The sequence below is a fragment of the Sorex araneus genome, chromosome 11 (assembly GCF_027595985.1).
Source record: "Sorex araneus isolate mSorAra2 chromosome 11, mSorAra2.pri, whole genome shotgun sequence".
NCBI classification, from domain to species: Eukaryota; Metazoa; Chordata; class Mammalia; order Eulipotyphla; family Soricidae; genus Sorex; species Sorex araneus.
In genome coordinates this window covers 693,044-711,939 of record NC_073312.1, presented here as the reverse complement: position 1 = coordinate 711,939, position 18,896 = coordinate 693,044, and the positions used below count along the sequence as shown (strand labels likewise).

General features: G+C 63.9%; 2 protein-coding genes across 2 annotated transcripts; one reads left to right on the top strand and one right to left on the bottom strand.

The window, feature by feature from the left end:
- Positions 1–1,228: 1,228 nt before the first annotated feature.
- Positions 1,229–14,596, bottom strand: TUBGCP2 (tubulin gamma complex associated protein 2). The gene is made up of 18 exons (XM_055119390.1): positions 14,463–14,596; positions 12,679–12,868; positions 11,534–11,662; positions 10,977–11,147; positions 9,659–9,818; positions 9,082–9,289; positions 8,566–8,765; positions 8,146–8,335; positions 7,207–7,352; positions 5,601–5,781; positions 5,228–5,408; positions 4,597–4,769; positions 3,815–3,943; positions 3,480–3,600; positions 2,915–3,058; positions 2,032–2,160; positions 1,735–1,898; positions 1,229–1,488 (listed from the first exon to the last, which is right to left on the bottom strand). The coding sequence occupies exons 2-18, from the start codon at positions 12,826–12,828 to the stop codon at positions 1,353–1,355; spliced, it is 2,712 nt and encodes a 903-aa protein (XP_054975365.1). The 5' UTR covers positions 12,829–12,868; positions 14,463–14,596; the 3' UTR covers positions 1,229–1,352.
- On the top strand, positions 14,484–17,947 carry ZNF511 (zinc finger protein 511). Its single transcript, XM_055119391.1, has 6 exons — positions 14,484–14,764; positions 15,022–15,095; positions 15,292–15,493; positions 15,574–15,707; positions 16,312–16,428; positions 17,180–17,947. Exons 1-6 carry the CDS (start codon positions 14,612–14,614, stop codon positions 17,256–17,258), a joined length of 759 nt encoding a protein of 252 aa, XP_054975366.1. The 5' UTR covers positions 14,484–14,611; the 3' UTR covers positions 17,259–17,947.
- The last annotated feature ends 949 nt before the right edge of the window (positions 17,948–18,896 follow it).

The following is an 18,896-nucleotide window of genomic DNA, read 5'->3' as shown; positions in this document are numbered from 1 at the left end:
CCCGGCCCCTGGGAGGGAGGGCGGGCCGCCCCATCCTGATTCCTGACGGGAGGTGCCCCGGGGCCCTGAACCTCCCGTGCCCAGATGCTGGGCCACTGTGAGCTTGTGGGTGGAGTTGGGAGGCCCCTGGGAGCAGCCTGCGGCCCGTGGAGTCCGACTCCACAGGGGCTTGGGGAGGGGGCAAACAGACCCTTGTGGTTCCACCCTGCCAGGAGTCAGCCCTGAGCACAGCAGGCTGGGGGCGTCCTCCTGTGTGGGGGTGGCCTTGGACAGGCCTCTGGGACCTTGCTGGGGTGACCGTGGGGGCTCCAGCAGAGGGGCTTTCCTGGGGAGTGCAGGCCCTGCGGGTGGGCTCCTGGTTCCCGCCCATCCTTAGGCCCCGGCAGTGTGGCACCAGCACACTGCGGGGCATTCCCACCCAGGGCTGCAGGCCCACAGCCCCCCGTCCCTCACCACTGCTGCCGGGCAGCCGAACTGGAGTGCAGTCCCCGTGTCCCCGAGGGGCGGCCTGGCTGTGGGGCGCAGGGTCCCCGTGTCCCCGAGGGGCGAACTGGCTGTGGGGTGCGGGGTCCCCGTGTCCCCTCCTGGGGGGCGGCCTGGCTGTGGGGCGCAGGGTCCCGTGTCCCCTCCCGAGGGGCGGCCTGGCTGTGGGGCGCAGGGTCCCCGTGTCCCCGAGGGGCGGCCTGGCTGTGGGGTGCGGGGTCCCCGTGTCCCCTCCCGAGGGGCGGCCTGGCTGTGGGGCGCAGGGTCCCCGTGTCCCCGAGGGGCAGCTTGGCTGTGAGGCGCAAGGTCCCCGTGTCCCCGAGGGACGGCCTGGCTGTGGGGCGCAGGGTCCCCGTGTCCCCAAGGGGCAGCCTGGCTGTGGGGCGCAGGGTCCTGTGTCCCCGAGGGACGGCCTGGCTGTGGGGCGCAGGGTCCCCGTGTCCCCCAGGGGCAGCCTGGCTGTGAGGCGCAGGGTCCCCGTGTCCCCTCCCGAGGGGCGGCCTGGCTGTGAGGCGCAGGGTCCCCGTGTCCCCGAGGGATGGCCTGGCTGTGGGGTGGACAGCTCCAGGCCCAGGCGCTCCTTCCCTGGTGCGTCCCCACCTCCCTCCTCAGCCACTGGAGCCCCCATGCTGCCCTCTGGTGCCCTGAGCCCAGGACCAGCTCGGCGGGTTTTGGGGAGCCCCAGGGCTATGAGCACGGCAGGCACGACCCCCCTGCCCAGCAGCAGACAGTCTCCACACTCAGCTCAGGGTTGCACTGTTTATTCGGGGCAGAGAAGGTGCAGGGCCCAGCCCTGGCCAGCAGGTCGGTGGGTGGGTGAGGCAGCAGGGGCCCAGGGTTTGGGGAGCAGGACGGAGTGGCCCTGGGGCTCACTGCGCAGTGACAGCGACCCTGGGAGCTGGCGCCGGGGGCCCCCGTGGGCCGGGCACCTGGGGCACTGCCCTCTGGCTCCTCTCTGCCGACAGGCGCTCCAGGCGCTCAGTGTAGAAGCCGTTGAAGTCGAGCCTATGGGGGTGGGGGGCTCCTGAGACCACCTGGGCAAGGGTCTCCTTGGGGCACAGCCGGTACCCACATGCAAACACACACACAAGGGCACAGGGACACAAACACGTGTACACAGACACAGGCACACGTGGTTCTGCTGCTGTGGGCTGTGGCCCCTTTGAACCGGGGGCCCCGGGACAAGGCCCACCTCCCTGGCACCCCCGCCCCTCACCCTGCACCTCTGCTCCCCCGGGAGCCAGGGCGCACCTGGAGATGACGCTGGCCATGCCGTGCTCACAGTCGCTGGTGCTGTACATGCTCAGCCGAGCCAGGAGGTCCAGCAGGTGTGCGGAGAAGTTCTTGTCAAACTTGCTGATGGTGGCCTCGAAGCTGGAGTCCAGCTGTGGGGCGTCCACCTGCTCGGCCAGGTGCTGGGGGACAGGGAGGCCGTGAGGCGTGGACAAAGGGCCCCACCCGCAGGCACATGCCTGGAGTTGCTCTGTCCGCCGTGCCAGAGGCTCAGGCGCTGCGACAAGCCCCAGGCCGCCCGCCCGCCCGCCGCACCTTCCTGGCGAGCTCCTTCCTGGTGCGCTCCTCCGCCCGCTCGGCCTCGGTGGGTGGCCCCAGCAGGCTGCTCTGGTCCAGCGCCCGTGGGCCCAGTTCTCCATCCAGCTTCATGCTCTGCGTGAACCTCTGGGGGCCAGGAGACGAGTGTTGCCAGGCACGGCTCTGGGGTCCCCAAGCCTGTCTCCAGCCTGTCCGCTCACTCACCCCCAGTGTCAGCCTAGGTGCCGCGCGCCCGCCCGCGTACCTGCATGCAGTTGGCATAGGTGCCGCGCGCCCACCCGCGTACCTGCATGCAGTTGGCATAGGTGCTGCCTGCCCGCCCGCGTACCTGCATGCAATTGGCATAGGTGCTGCCCACCCGCCCGCGTACCTGCATGCAGTTGGCATAGGTGCTGCCCACCCCGCGTACCTGCATGCAGTTGGCACAGGTGCCGTGCGCCCGCCCCATGTACCTGCATGCAGTTGGCATAGGTGCTGCCCACCCCGCGTACCTGCATGCAGTTGGCACAGGTGCCGCGCGCCCGCCCGCGTACCTGCATGCAGTTGGCACAGGTGCCGCGCGCCCGCCCCATGTACCTGCATGCAGTTGGCACAGGTGCCGCGCGCCCGCCCGCGTACCTGCATGCAGTTGGCACAGGTGCCGCGTGCCCGCCCGCGCACCTGCATGCAGTTGGCACAGGTGCCGTGCGCCCGCCCCATGTACCTGCATGCAGTTGGCACAGGTGCCGCGCGCCCGCCCGCCCGCATACCTGCATGCAGTTGGCACAGGTGCCGCGTGCCCGCCCGCGCACCTGCATGCAGTTGGCACAGGTGCCGTGCGCCCGCCCCATGTACCTGCATGCAGTTGGCACAGGTGCCGCGCGCCCGCCCGCCCGCATACCTGCATGCAGTTGGTGAACATGACGCACACGGACATGAGCTTGGAGAAGACGCGCAGCAGCTCGGGGTTGGTCAGCATGCAGTCCTTGAGGCACGAGTCCAGGAAGCCCGTGTGGTGGCCCAGCACGTCATCGATGTTGGAGGCCTGGGGGGTGGGCACGGGCCTCTCAGAGGGGTCCACACAAGGGGACTGCCCACGCCTGCAGCTGCATCTCCCAACAGTGGCCCAGGCAGCGGCTCCAGGGCGGTTCAAGGGCCACAGGTGAAAATCAAGGGGGGGAGGGAGATGGCCCCCCCCGTGCACACGGCCTCCCCCACATGTGAGTGCCGTGTGCGGCCCCCCCGGAGACTGACCAGTCACTGAGGCCCAGTGTCCGCTGCTGCCTGCCCCCCCGCCCGCATACACGGGACCCCTTTCCCTCGAGACAGACCAGGCTGTGCCCCTGAGCCCGTCTCTACAGCACCCTCTCGGGAACACGCTGGCCAGTGCAGCCTCACGGGGGGCCACGGCTTGGCCCTGCACGTGGCTGGCCCAGCTCGCTCCCCACCAGACGCCCGCGACTCACGGATCTCAGGTTCTTCTCCAGGATGTGCCAGGTGGGCTCCATGACCTCGAACATCATGTAGTACTGGATGTTCTGGACGAAGTTCAGCATCCGCTGGCGCAGGGTGAAAGCTCCGGCCAGCCTGCGGGCAGGAGTCATGGCAGGGCCGCCAGCTGCCCCCAGCCCTCCCGGGGCCGGAACAGGGGCCACAGGCCAGCAGGCACAGAGCCGGGGCAGGAAGAAGGGGCAGGCCCGAAGCACATGCAGGGCGGGTGACACAGGAGCTGGGGGAGGGCTTCCCGTGGGGAGGGGGGGACCCGGGCTGGGGGAGCGCCTCCCTCGGGGGCGGGGCGCACCACTTGGCCGAGTGCAGGGAGCACTGCTTGGCCGCCTTGTTGCTGACCCACACGCTGCACAGCTGCCGCTCCACGTGTTTGCAGTAGAACATGTGTCGGAAGAGCATCTGGTAGCGGGTCAGCGCTTTCCTTCAAGACAGAGCCAGGCTGGAGCGGGAGGGGGTGGGCAGAGCACGCGCCCAGCCCGGGCCCCACCAGGATGAGAGCTGAGCAGGACCAGGAGTGCGTCCTGAGCACTGCCGGGTGTGGGCCAAAACCAAACCTACAGAGGCTCAGAGGCCTCACCATCTCTGGGCGCTTGAGAGCAGCAAGCTCACTGTGTGCGTTTTTTTTGGGGGGGCTATGGAAGGATTGAACCTTCACATGTGCAATACCCAGGTTTTTTTTTTTTTTTAGCTTTTTTGGGTCACACCTGTTGATGCTCAGGGGTTACTCCTCGCTCTGCACTCAGGAATTACCCCTGGCGTTGCTCAGAGGACCACACCTGAGCATAGCCGGGTGTGGCCCCCCCAGAAGAAACCAGAGGGAGTGCAGGGACGGCACACAGGGACCCAGCCTCCAGCACCGCGTTGGTCCCCTCAACTCAGGGCAAAAGAGGGGAAGAGGCTCCAGGGGTCAGGCCAGAGCCCAGGGCTCTCTGCTGGTCACGGCTTGTGAGGCGCCTGTGTGCAGGCAGCTGGGGGACCGCAGGGACATCAAAGCACGTGGGAGCTGCCACCCATCCTCATACGAGGTGGACGCCGGCTGGATGCAGTCTTGTCACGGGCACGGGACCCGCTCACCTGTTGATGATCAGCGAGAGTGGCCACTTGACAACATAGTCAAAGGAAAAGGCCTCCAGGCCACTCAGAGTGAGCTCCGTGGGGTCGGCCTGGACCATGGCCTTCTCCTGCTTGGTCTCGATGGCCAGAACACGCAGCAGCTGAGTGATGAGGTCGTGAGGCATCAGATCAATCTGGGGAGAAAAGGAATCCGAGAGCCGGTCGGACTCCGGCCCCCAGCACAATCCGGCTGAACTCAGTTCCACGAGTCTCGGGCTGAGACCCAGCCCCCTGTCCATGGACAGCCAAAGGCGGGACCACCTCCCACAGGACCAGGGAGGCCAGGAGAGCCGCGTGAGCACACCCCACAGGGAGCACAGGCTCCGCACACAGGAGCCCCCATTGTGGCCTCTCGTGGCTGGGATTGCCCAGACACCAGAACAGGAACAGAAACAAGACCACCCACACTGCCCTCGCTGTGCCTGAGCCTACAGACGGATGCGGAGGGGGAGGGACACTGCTGACCGGCCGGCCGAGGCGGCCCACAGCACTGGGACGAACAAGCGTCAGGAGACAGCGGCACCAGCCTCGTCTCTCGGGGCCAGGCTCCTGCAGCGCGTCTGCTCAGACCCAGAGGGCCTGCTCCGCCCACCTTGAGGTCGTCCTTGAAGGGGTCAGTGTTGGCGGTGCTCATGCGCAGGGCCAGCTCCAGGAGAGCCTCCAGGCGGGAGGGTGCGATGTTGTCCACGGGCTTCTTCAGCTCCTCCTCCGTGAGGTCCATGAAATGCACGAAGAAGTCCCCCTGGTCCATCAGGAAGTAGCGCTTGATGGACCTGTTGGGGCAGACATGGGGGTGTCTGCCGTGAGGCCTGGGCACCTGCAGGGGGGCTCGACAGCAGGTCCAGGCACACAGGGCGGGCAGCTGGGACCACCGCAGGACAGAGGGGCTGGGGCTGTGGCGGGGGCCCCTGGTGGCCCCCGGCCCCGTGAGGGTGGCACTGGCCCTGCAGACCCAGCGCAGTTACCTGAGGTGTGCCACCAGCTCCTGCTCCTGCAGCAGGAAGCCCAGCAGCACCTGGCTGGCATAGCTGAAGGCCGTCTCGATCTGCTCCACGTAGGCACGCTCCTTCAGCGTGTACACGACTTCCTTGGCGGCGGGGCAGGTGACGTCACGGCCACACTCCCTGACCACATTGAGGTACTTCCCTGCAGGGAGCCGGAGCACAGACCTGGGTCTCAGACATGGCAGCAGCCAGGCCTGCAGGACTTGAACCCATGGTCCTCCCAAGGTCTCGGGTCCCAGGAACAAGCCGACCCCAAGGACGCTTTGGACGCCCCCGCCCGTGTCCAGACAGTGCCACCGCCCAGGGCCAGGGCCAGCTCAGCCTGGCGGCATATCCAGGCCCCACCCTGTCAGCCTGGTACAGGGCTCGAGAATGAACCAGGGGACGTGACTGGGACACGTCAGTGTCCAGTGACTCTTCCTGGACACTGGACCACACAGGATGGGAAACAGGCGTGTCCGGTCTTTGGTCACCAGGTCCCAGAGCCCCTGGCAGTTTGCTCCTCGCTGGCCCTCCCAAGAACAGGGACTCAGCACTCAGGACTCCCCTCCCTCAGCCTTCCCAGAGGCACCAAGGAAAAGGATCATGGGACCCTGACATATAGCCTACTGGGCCCAGGGTGGGGGCCCAGTGTCTACAACAGTGTCTAAAAGCAACAGTAGGCAGAGATACGGCGGCAGAAGCAGAGCTTGGTCACAGCCAGGACTCAGCCACGGTGAGCCACAGTCAGGCGTAGTCAGGCACAGTCAGACACCGTCAGGCGCAGTCATACACTGTCAGGCACGGTCAGGTATGGTTAGGCACAATCACACACTATCAGGAGCAGCCAAACACTGTCAGGCGCAGTCAGGTGCAGTTAGGCAGTCAGGCAGCCAGTGCAGTCAGGCACAGTCAGGCGCAGTCACACACTGTCAGGCACAGACAGGTATAGTCAGGCACAGTCAGGTATGGTTAGGCACAGTCACACACTATCAGGAGCAGCCAAACACTGTCAGGCACAGTCAGGCATGATCAGCCAGTCAGATAAAGTCAGACACTGCCAGGCACAGTCAGATGCTGTCAGGCACAGTTAGGTGCTGACAGGCTCAGGCACAGTCAGGCATAGTCAGTGCAGTCAGGCACAGTCACACTGTCAGGCATGGTCAGGAACGGTCAGGCACAGTCAGATGCAGTCAGGCATGTTCAGGCACAGTCAGGCGCGGTGAGGTGTGGTCAGGCAGAGTAACACTGTCAGGCATGGTCAGACTGTCAGGCAGTCAGGCACAGACAGCCACGGTCAGGCATAGTCAGGCACGGTCAGGCATGGTCAGGCGTAGTCAGACACAGTCAGACTGTCAGGTGTGGTCAGGCACAGTCAGACTGTCAGGCGTGGTCAGGCACAGTCAGGCGTAGTCAGGCACTGTTAGGCATGGTCAGGCACAGTCAGGCACAGTCAGGCGTAGTCAGGCACGGTCAGGCGTAGTCGGGCACGGTCAGGCAGTCAGACTGTCAGGCACGGTCAGGAACAGGCGTGGTCAGCTGTAATCAGGCGCGCTCAGGCCTGGGAGGAGGCTGGTTTGGAGCGCACCTGTGCTCAGGACCTTGCCGGCCATCTTCTGCAGGAAGGACGGGATGTGCCTCTGCACCACCGTGTAGCGCTGCTCCCAGTACTTGTCGTTGTAGTCCTCCTGGATCTTCTCCTTCTGCAGCTCGTGCTCCTCCACCATGAACTCACTGCGAGCACACGGTGGCTTAGTGACAGGCGCCGTGCACCACGGGGCCGGGGCAAGCAGGCTGGCCACGGTGGCGGCCCCTCACGCCACTGTGCAGGACGCCAACCGGGGCTCAGGTGCAAGCGGAGACCAAGGGGAGGCTGAAGGGGCCTCCCTTCTCGCCTCCGGGCAGCCGCGCCTCAGTCCACGGCCGAGCGACTGTCACACAAGACCAAGCGCACATGGTTTCCAGACAGATCAAACCCCCCTGGCAGCAGGTGGGACAGAGGGCTCGGGTGGGCTGAAGCCAGGTTTGATATGGTACCGAGAGCAGGCTCCAGCACAGAGCCAGAGTCACACCCCAAAGAGCAAAGAAAAATAAAGACACATCAATGAAACCACCTTTTTTTTTTTTTTTTTTGGCTCTTTGGATCACATCCAGCGATGCTTAGGGGTTCTTCCTGGCTCTGCACTCAGGAATTACTCCTGGCAGTGCTCGGGGGGACCATATGGGATGCCAGGGATTGAACCTGGGTTGGCTATGTACAAGGCAAACGGCCTACCCACTGTACTACCACTCTGGCCCCCAATAAAACCACCTTAAAAATACACGTCAATGGGCTATGATCCTCATACGATTCACCTTCGGCGGCCATATGCTCTGGTGTGTGATGGGAGGTCAGGGCCCATCAAGGAGGCATGGACATTTCTGCCGGCACAGAACCCACCGAGGGGGACAAGGCACACCCCCGGCCACGGTCCCCATGCCCGCCTCTCACCTCTGCTGCAGGAGGCCCTCCTGCGTCTGCCCTCACCTGTAAGGGTCGTCGATGATGCCTCTGTAGATCCACTTCTCCAGGATCTCAAAGTAGGGCACGCTGGCGGCCTTGGTGAGGTAGAGGCACAGCTCCTGTGCCTGGCTGTCACCCGTGTAGTTGAAGCTGCGATCATGCAGAAGGCTGAGGGTGGACCCCCCCATACACTCGCCTTTGTCCACGGACGTGGCTACAGGAGAAGAGGGGCTCAGCACACAAAGGGGAGCGGCCCGGAACCCGCGGTTCGTCCCCCCCTCTTCTGGGGGAAGACGTGCTGACAGACCCTTCGGGTCTTCCCCCCGCAAGGCCCTGCCTCACCACCCACAGGCAACCAGCTCCTGGTACGGGAAGCCCAGCCACGTCCCGTAACGGCCCCTCCAGCAGCCGCGCACGCCTGGCTGAGGTGGCGGGCAGGCGTACCCAGAGAGGCCAGGATGTCCATGGTGCGCATGGCTGGCTGGACGTAGAACCAGAGCTTCTGCAGTGACAGGAGCCCCTGGCGCTGCAGCTGCTCCAGCTGCGTGACCAGAATCAGGTGCTCCTTCACCAGGGTCCGCATGGCTGCCGCCAGGGCATGGTTCACCTGCCCGTACTCGAAGGAGGACTTCTCTTCAATGAACCTGGGGGCACACGCAGAATCAACCCCAGCCTCTGCCTGCACAGGGGTCCCCAGGAGCCAGGTCGCAGCAAGAGCTCGGTGACTTAATCCTGGGTGTGCACACACAGATCGATCCTGGCGGGGCTCGGGAGGCCTCTGGGATGCCAGGCATCAAGCCCAGGCCAGCCACGCACAGGGCAAGTGTCCTCCCTGCTGCCCTACAGCTACAGCCCTGCAGGGCTCTTTAGAAGAAAATGCAGGCAGCTGCCCCTCCCCAAGCTGTGGGTTGTACCCGGAGCGTGAGCTAAAGACCCTCACAGCTCCGGTTCGGCACCTACCTGGTGACGGTGGAGTAACTGGCAGCCACTGGCAGGATCCTGCCCACCAGCTCCCGGATGGATAAGTCCAGGTTGGGGTCTAGGAGGAAGGTGCGGCTCTGCCTCCCGGTCAGGGGCTGGGCTGTGATGTACCTGCCGTCCACGCCCACCAGTACGTACAGCAGGTCCTCCACCATGGCGGACTCCTGGGCGGCCAGGGGCAGCGAGCCTGCAGGCAGACACCAGCTGGAGCCACTCCCCAGCCTCCCCACCCACTGCCCTCCACGACCTCCTCAGAAGGTCACAGGAGTGAGAACAAGGGGCTGGAGCGATAGCACAGCAGGGAGGGCGTTTGCCTTGCATGCGGCCGACCCGGGTTTGATTCCCAGCATCCCATATGGTCCCCTGAGCATCGCCAGGAGTAAATCCTGAGTGCATGAGCCAGAAGCAACCACTGTGCACCGCCGGGTATGGCCCAAAAAGGCCCCCCCCCCCGCCAAAGAAACGAAAACAAGTTACGCTGTCCCCATAAGGTGGCAGCTGAATCCCCAGCTCATGACGACGACGGCCGTTAGTTGCCTGGGGAGATGGCACATACCTATGGGCACGGCAGTGTCTGTGCCTGGGCCCGAGCCAGTCAGGAAGTCCCCGAGCAGCGTGGGTCTCTCGTACACCCACGCGGGGAAGACTGGGAGGTGCTGGCCTGAATTCTTCTTGTTCTGCTTGTCTCGAAGCATCTTCCTTGTAAGCTCCAGAGACTGGTGGCGTCACCCCAAGAACAAGGCCAGGAAGACACTCAGTACAACCAGCCTTCGATGGGCTGCGGCCAAGCACCACCTCTGCTCGGCTCTGGTGCGGGCATCAGCCATGCCACCTCCACACCAGGGTGCCCTGTGCCCAGGGCTCAGGGCCGGACGGTGCCTCGGCCACTGTCCTGGGCACCTATACCGTTGCCACTGCCTTTGCAGGGGTGAGGAGTCTGAGTGAGAGTGCAGAGTGCTGGGCACATGGGAACAGCTCTGAGATCCTGCTCAAGGCTGGCGGGTAAGGGGGCAGGGACAGTGGTGTGAGGACTCGGAGGCATGGATGAAGGACCAGACCATGTGCCACAGAGGCTGCGGCACCCGCCAAGCCCACACTGAGCTCAGTCTCACAGGAGTGCAGCACGCCAGGGCCCAAAGGCCATGGAGGCAGCTGAGACCAGCTCCCGAGTCAGGCACAGGCTCGGCAGAGGGGAGACAGGCCAGGCCAGCTCCAAGGGCTCAGGGAGCCTTCGCATGTGTGAGGACAAGGTCTGACCCTGACCCGTGGTCCCCAGCACTGCCCAGAGAAGCCCTGAAGCAGCACCAAGCTAGCAGCACCCCTCAGGCACTGCCGGGAGTGGCTCCCCTGAAGAAAAAATCCCACGTTAAAGAAAATAACCCAACGAGAACTGTCTCGAAAGGATCACCAGAAAAGCAATTCTAGGAACTAAGGGAAGGAAAAGGAGTCAAAGCACACGTCAGGGTTGGAGAGACTGTACAGGGACCAAGGGACCGGCCGTGCACGTGGGGGATCTGGGTTCGATCCCCAGATCCCAAATGGCCCCCTGAGCCCCAGCAGGAGGGATCCCCGAGCACTGGCTGTGGCCCCCAAACAAACAAAGCACATCTGCTCTCCAGGCCAGGCCCACTGCTCGGTATGGAAGCTCAGGGGGTCACATTCATGCCCCGGTGGGGTCAGCATAGGGCTCACGGACAGTGCTGTGAGCATTCGCCGCTCTGGCCGCTGGGCAAGCACCTCGCACCTCGCGCAGACGACACCCCGCCGAGCGCCCCGCGTCACCCAGGCTTGGGAGCGGCAGTGGTGAGCCGGAGTCAGGTCCCACCCAGCGCAGAGCCCAGCTCTGCAGACAGGCCCAGGCGGCGGGACCGTACCTGCTGCAAGGTGGAGCCCGCTGCCACACTGCCCAGCTGCTTCCTCAGCTCCTCCAGCTCCTGCGCAGAGATCTTGGAGGCTGTGGCCGGGGCGCCAAAGCTGGGGGTGCTGCTGGCAGCGGCTGCCAGCTCGGCTCTCGCCCGCGCATTGTGCTGGAGGTACTGCAGCGTCTGGGAGCACAAAGCTGTGTCAGCCTGCAAGGCTGCATGCACCGGGCACCCCACCCGTCCCTGGCCCCGCGGCTCACGCAGCGTCCAGGAGGCCAGAGGCTCCTGTGCTGTGCTCCCCTGGGCTGCATGCCACCACGTGCCCGACCCCAGCGCTGCCGCTATTCCCTGCAGCAGGAAGTCCACAGCCCTTCCAAGCCCATCCTGGTGGGGCCCCATAGCGCAGGCCCTGGGCCTGGGAGGCGAGACAGGAGTGTGACGGGCAGCAACCTCCTTGGCGTCACTGAGCCCGGCTGTGTGTCTCCCCCAGGTCCCATCCTTGGGCAATGCGGCGGCAGACAGAGGCGCCAGGCAGGGGCACTCCACCCGTCCCCAGGCCCGAGACCCACCTCTCTGTCCTCCGTGAGCTTTGACAGCAGGTACACCAGCGAGTCCAGGTTCCTGGTACTTTTAGACTTCAGCTCATCATACTTCTTTAGAAAGTCTTCCGGTGTACGAGAAAATTCTGCTATTTTAACCTTAGAAACAAACAAAAACAATTTAGCGACAATCATCAAAGAAGCGAGTAAGTTAAAAACCAGAGTAAAGGGGCTGGAGCAATAGCACAGCAGGTAGGGCATCTGCCTAGCACGCGGCCAACCCGGGTTCGATTCCCAGCATCTCATATGGTTCCCCGAGCACCGCCAGAGGTAATTTCGGAGTGCATAAGCCAGGAGTAACCCCTGAGCATCGCCAGGTGTGACACAAAACAAACAAACAAAACAGAGTAAAAATCAGGCCTGGGAAGCCTGCATTCAGGAGCCTGAGGAGGCAGCACGCAGGCTGCCTGAATTCAAACCCTGGAATCCCACAGGATCCCCGAGCAAAGCTGCAAAAAACCAAAGAACAGAACAAAAGCCAAAGCCAAAAGTTTATTGAGGACAGTTAGCTGATTGGACGGCTCTGGGAGGAACTAAGACAGCACTCACACCATGACACACTCATACCAAGCTCCCCGGCAAGAGAGGGCAGAGGAGACGAGTCCCCCACGTCCCCTCCTGCAGCCTGACTCTCTCCCCCCACTCTGAATGTGCCCCACCCCCTCCACCCAGTCAGTCTGTCTGTCCGCCGAAGTCTGCTCAGGAGCACGATGTGTCACTGACCCAAATGACGTACTAAACAGACGGGGACTGCTCTTAAACTCCTTTCCACCCCGTCTCCCTGTCTCATGCTCCTACCCAAAGACTGAGTAACTGAGGCCTTGTGACCCCCAAGCAGCTCTGCCCTGAATCAGAGCTGTTGCTCCACTTGCGTACAAACGAAACGTGAGACCTTCCCTCTTCAACAGGAAATGGCACTGACGCTTCCTTTTCCACCCACGTCTAGTCTGGACGCCTGTCCCCTCCCCATAGGGCACAGGGCGGTCAGCTGGGTTCCAAGGCAGGCCCTCAGGGCCATGTGTCCCCTACACCTCCACCGACCCAGTACAACCAGGGGAGCGGCAGCACTCGCAGTCTGGGCAGGTCGGAGCCGCTGCCCGGTGCAGCTGGCTCACCTTGGCGCTGTGTGCCGACACGGTGGTGGTCACGTACGGGGTCCTGTTCTTCTGCAGCAGGTCGATGTAGACCTCAGCGCCATCCCCTCCGTGCACACGCAGCAAGCTGAGCAGTTCATTGACGTCATGGTGGATCCGAAACTCACTCATACTTCTGCTTTTCAGATGACTGCAATGTCACATCATCCCCCTAAAGGGCACAGGAAGTCACTTAGAACAGCAAGGCCAGCTTGTGTGGGGCAGTTTTGGACTAGTGGGGCGCACCCCCCCACCCCGCCAGGGGATGCAGTGTCCTGGGCCAGGGAAGCTTGACCATGAACGTCACTGCCCTTGTTCCCACATGGGCCTTCTTGACCTGAGTGGCCCCCTGACTTCTGCCCCAAATCAGCTCTATCCCCCCTCAGCCATGTGCCTGCGCTGCATGCTGACATTGCCATGGTTTCTCTTGGGTTTCTGATCACACCTGGTGATACTCGGGGGACCATATGGGGTGATCAAGATCAAATCTGGGTCAGTGGTGTACCAAGGCAGTGCCCTGCCCATCTGTTCCCCAGCCCACATTGCCTTTTCCCACCCAAACTTCGCTCTGCATGAAGATGCTGTGGCGAGGGGCTGGAGTGATAGCACAGCAGGTAGTGTGTTTGCCTTGCACGAGGCCGACCCGGGTTTGATTCCCAGCATCCCATATGGTCCCCTGAGCACCACCAGGGGTAATACCTGAGTGCAGAGCCAGGAGTAGCCCCTGTGCATTGCTGGGTGTGACCCAAAAAGAAAAAAAAAAGATGCTGTGGTGAGCATGGTGCAGGTCACATGGCTGAAGCCATGGATAGGAGCCTGCAGGGTGCAGCTGTCACTGACACCCCATCAGGAAGAACCCCAGATCGCGACCACAGAGTTGATTCAGCTACAAACACATGCTCACAGACGTGTTAAAGGAAGTTATTTTGACTTGGGCTCACAAACAGGAAGCCAGGTCATCACAGTTACAGTTGCAACTAAGGGTGACACCTGAGGCTGGGGGTGCAGCCTCTGCACTTTCAGCTGCTCCCTGGCCCAGCAGAGATACTGTATCTGTCAGTTTTCTAGAATCTTTCTTTCCTGGGGGGAACCACACCTGACGGGCAGGGCTCAGGAGAATGTTAAGTGGTGCTGGGGACCAAACCAGGACTGGCTACTTTCTTTCCAGAGCCCTGAGATATTTCAGTTGATTTGTTTTTTGGGGGGGCCACACTCACAGATGCTCAGAGCACTCAGGAATTACTACTGGCAGTGCTCAGGGGCAATATGGGACGCCAGGGGTTGAACCCGGGTCAGCAGAGTGCAAGGCAAGCACCCTGCCTGCTCTACTACTGCTCAGCCCCTCAGTGGATTCTTAAAGGCTGGGTGCCCCGTAAAAGGTCTGACGCCCCTGTGTAACTCCAGAGAGCCAGGATGGAGAGACTGGCAGGAGTCCCGGGCCACACGCGAACCCGCGGAGCAGGTGGGGGCATCTGTATCTGAGCCTGACGCGAGTTCGGGCCTCAGGGGGACAAACGCTCCTCTGGACCAGCGTCCCGGGTCGGCTGGGGGCACTCGGCGGCTGCGGTGGTCTGTGCCCACCCTTCCCTCCCCCGGCGCGGATCGCTCGGGGCTGGGGGCAGCCCCACGGCGCCGGCAGGGCCTGGGGTCGGCAGCGGACGCCTGTCCGGTCTCGGGAAGACGCCCCTCCGGCCCGGCCGCTGTCCACCCACGCTCGGCCTCGCGGGGCGGGCGCGGGGGCGCGAGGGGCGCCCGCCCCGACTCACCGCACGCGAGCGCCCGCCGAGCCCGCCAAAGCCCTCCCGGCGCGCAGGCGGCGGCTCGCGTGACGTCACGGCCGTCCTGGCGTCACTTCCGGCCGGGCCGGGCGCCGCGCGACGGTGGCCGGCGGGTGCGGCGCGGGGACGTGCGCGCCATGCAGCTCCCTCCCGCGCTCTTCTCTCGCTTGGCAGCGGGGCCCGGGGCGGCCGAGCCGCTGCCTGTGGAGCGGGACCCCGCGGCCGGGGCCGCGCCCTTCTGCTTCGCGGCTCGCCGGCTGCGCTTCCCGCGGGAGCACGAGTTCTTCGAGGTTCGCGCGCGGAGCCGGCGAAGGGCGCCGTGGGGTGGGCGGGGCCTGCGGGTGGGCGGGGCTGTATGGGCCGGGCCATGTGGTGGCGGATCTGTCCCTGGGCGGGGCCTGCTGAAGGGTGGGGCTCTGTGGGCGGGACCTGAATGGGGCCGGGTCATTTGGGGGCGTGGCCTGCTCGGTGGGGGCGGGGCTCTGCGGGGCGGGGCTCTGCGGGGCGGGCGTGCAGTCCTGGCAAGCCCACTGCATCTGTCCTGCAGGATGGGGACGTGCAGCGGCACCTGTACCTCCAGGACGTGCTCATGCAGGTGACCGAGGTGCCGGAAAGGCCGAGGTGAGCGCCATCCCAGTCCTCTCACGTAGTGCCTGTTCTCCCTGGTGCCCGCCCAGTTGGCCCGGGTGTAATGCCTCTTCAGAGAGCAGAGCTTGAGATCGCAGCAGAAACTCACGACGTCCTGTTGGGCATGTGGGCAAGGACAGAGGGTCTTGTCTTGCCCTCGGGGGCCTAGCCCTCCGTGCTTCCTCGCTAGGGTGGCCGAGTTTCCCTGCCAGGTGGCTGGCTGCCGCCAGCTGTTCGACACACTGCAGGCCTATGAGCACCACTACCACGCGCTGCACGAGAACGTCTGCGCCTCCTGCAAGCGGGCCTTCCCCTCCAGCCACCTGTTGGACACCCACATCCTGGAGTGGCACGACGCACTGTTCCAGGTCCTGTCTGAACGGCAGGCCATGGTGGGTGGCGCGGAGCGGGGGGCGCGCCCCATGCTGAGGTGTGGGGGGGGGGCTCGGAGGTGACCCCCTTTCTGCTTCAGTACCAGTGCTTGGTGGAAGGCTGTACCGAGAAGTTCAGGAGCAGCAGAGACAGGAAGAATCACCTGGTGACAAGTCACCTCTACCCCGCAGACTTCCGGTTCGACAGGCCCCGGAAAGGCCAGGGGTGTGCGAGGTGCGGGCACAGCCTTCCAGCCTGCGTCCACAGGGAGCCAGGATGTACCATGGCCCCTGCCATCCTAGCTGGCTCCTGGCACGTGGGGAGTCACTGCCCAGAGGGGTCTGGCGCTGGAGGCCACCCAGCTCAGCCTCCTGCTTGGGGCCCTGGAGTTTTGTCTGACTTCCTGGCTAGGTTCACAGAGCTGGCAGCCACTCCCAGTCAGTGTGGCATGGCGCACTGCAGCTGCCCCAGGGCTGCCTGGTCCGCTGAGCTCCTGAGCACTCACTGCGCCGGGCAGGGTTTCCACAGGCCTCCAGAGTAAGGCGCGCCCTCCCCCTGCAGTCTCTGCGCTGAGAAACCCACCGTGCCTGCCCCAGGCTCACTCCTGCAGGTCCCACACAACACTCTTGCACCGCTGACCCCTGGGCTGGCGGGAAGCGTGTTCCTGCCCCAGGCCACATGGGGCGCTACTGAGACAGAGCAGAGCTGGCGTTTGTGCCCCGAGCTGGGCCGTGGCGGGGTCAGGGTGGAGGAGGAAAGCTTCTCCCTGGAGCTCATTCCCGGGAACGGCTGGGGCTCTGGGGGTGCCCATGCAGCTGTCCACCCTCTTTCCTTGCAGTCCTACTGCCCCGTGTGTGCCGACAGGAGCCCTAGGTGGTGACGGGGAGCGGTCCGAAGGGGATGCCATGGAAGTCTGCTCTGCACACACAGCACCCCCCGCAGAGCCTGGCCGCAGGTCAGTCTCCACCGCTTCCCCCAGTGGGGGCCAGCGCTGGCTCTCTGAGCACGTGGCTGGGTTGTGGGTGCGCCTTCGCGGTGCTGTCGACACAGAGACCCTGGCCCGGAGCCCACCTGTGGTCAGCAGCCAACCTCACTCATCGGCAGGGAGGTGAACTCTGCTCACTGGCACTGTCCTCGTGTCCAGGGAGCCCGACATGGCTGTGTGAGCACCGTGACTCGGCTCTGACTTGGAGGCGGGACTCCTGTCCCCTCAGCTGCAGGCCACTGACCCTGCATGTTGGGGCCAGCCACTGCTGTGCCTCCTGCGTGTCCACTGTGTGCTGTGTGCCTGCTGTGTGTGTGCTGCGGGTCTGCTGTGTGTGTGTTATGTGCCTCCTGCGTGTCTGCTGTGTGTTGCGTGCCTGCTATGTGCACTGTTGCTTGTCTGCTATGTGTGTGTTGTGTGTCTGCTGTGTGCCGTGTCTACTGGGTTGACCATGTGCCTGGAGCACTGGAAGGCCTGCCCTGGGGAGCACTCCAGGCAGGAGAGAGCCTTGAGAACCTTGTGTGGGGAGGTGGGGCCATGTCTGGTGGTAGAAACAAGTCAGGACGGCTTTGGCTGGGTTTTGGCAGAAAAGAGTAGCTGGGGAGGGGTCAGCTCGGGGGTGCTGCCTCTGCCGGCCACACAGAGGCCCCGTGCCTGGGCGATGTCCCGGGTCCGAGAAGACCATAGCACTACTGTGGTCTCGGCCTTTCTTCCATTTCAGAATTCCCTCCGTAATCTGTTTTGGACAAGGAGCATCACGAGGGTTTAAAAGCACCAAGAAAAGGGGTAAACGTGTGTGATGGTCAACACAGAAAGCCAGGCCCAGAGCCAGCCTGAAGTCAGAAGCCAGCCTCACTCAGCGTCTGGGGTGGACGCCCCAGGCCCAGCCTCACTCCCTCCCTCCCCATCTGAAGGGACTGAAGCGGCAGTGCCCTGTGGTCTGGAATGCCCTCCAGGAGGGTCTCGAGTGAGCACATAAAGGCCGTGTCATCCCGCGCTCTCGGACTCAAGCTGTGTCTGTTCTCCGCAGTGCCATGGCAGAAGGACTCGGGGCCCGGGGCAGGGACCCTCTGTTCCGAGAGAGGGGGAGGGGCGCCCGGCCTCTCTCTTGAGAGCCCCGATCTGTCAGCGTGGCTGAGGTGTGCCTGGGTCTGAAGCGGAAGGGGCAGACTGTGGGATCCCTGCCCCGGGAGTTCTGACCCCCCCATGCTGGGAGAGGCCTGTGGGCACGGGTCTGCACATGGCTGGATGGCACAAGTGGCCCCAAAGCAAGAGGGGCAGAAAGGGCCAGAGAGGCTGGTCCAGGGGATGAAATGCCACCGGAGTTCCCACTCGACACATCTGCACAGAAGCCCCAGGTGGGGACAGCCCGGGAGACGTTCTGGAACCCACTCATTGTGTCCCTTTCCGGTGTCACTGGACCTCATTGCGGATATGTGTCCTGAGCTGTCCCCCTCTGCCTCCTCCGCTTCCCCCCAATAAAGGGAGACCGCCCCCGAGCCCCATCGGCCACAGACTCGTTCCTGCCCAGTAGGTGACACCCACCAGCCCTGGCCATTGGAAGGAGGGGCTCTTCCTGCCAAGGGCTGTCCCTTGTCCAGCCTGAGGCCACGGCTTCCTGGAGACTCGGTGTCAGGGACAGTGTCCACATCGTGCAAGTGCTTCTGGCCTCAGGCCAGCAGAAAGGCAGCTGTTCCGTCCTGAGACTTGGAGCCGTGCACACAGCTAGAGGGCGCCAGAGACCAGGCTGGGGAGCACTTTCACCTCACAGGCGGGGACAGGGGAGCATGTCTCAGGGACCAGTGACAGCCCGCAGACAGTTGGGGCTTCAGGAGGCGTGTCCACCCATAGACAGGGCCTTGGGGAGCACATACACCTCACAGACACGTACACCCCACAAGCAGATGGGGCCTTGGGAGCACCCCACAGAAGGGGAGCACGTCCACCCACACACCTGCTGCCACTCTGCAGATAAGAAACTTCTCTGTGGCTGGAGTGAGCACAGTGGAGAGGGTGTTTGCCTTGCATGCAGCACCCCATAGGGTCCCTTGGGCCAGATCAGGAATGACCCCCAAATGCAGAGCCAGGAGTGACCTCTGGGGTGCAGGGAGGCGGGTGGGGATGGTTCCTATGGCCTCCGGTCCTCCAGGTCTTCCTCCAGAACTTTCCAGAAGCCCCTCTGCTCCACACACTGCACACCTCTGCCCACTACCCAGCAGTGAGGCTCAGGCCTGGCTGCCCAGCACAGCCTCGTCCACTCTCCTTCCTTGTGTAGAACCTCTGATGCCAGGGGGCTGCAGGGACTCCCTCACACAGCCTGTCCTGTCCTCACATGATGCCTGCCGCGGGGCTCAGGATCCAGCCGAGTTCCACGGCCTGCAGACATGGCCCAGCCCTGGTCAGGACTTGCTGGGCAGCAGGTACCACTCTGGGTGCAG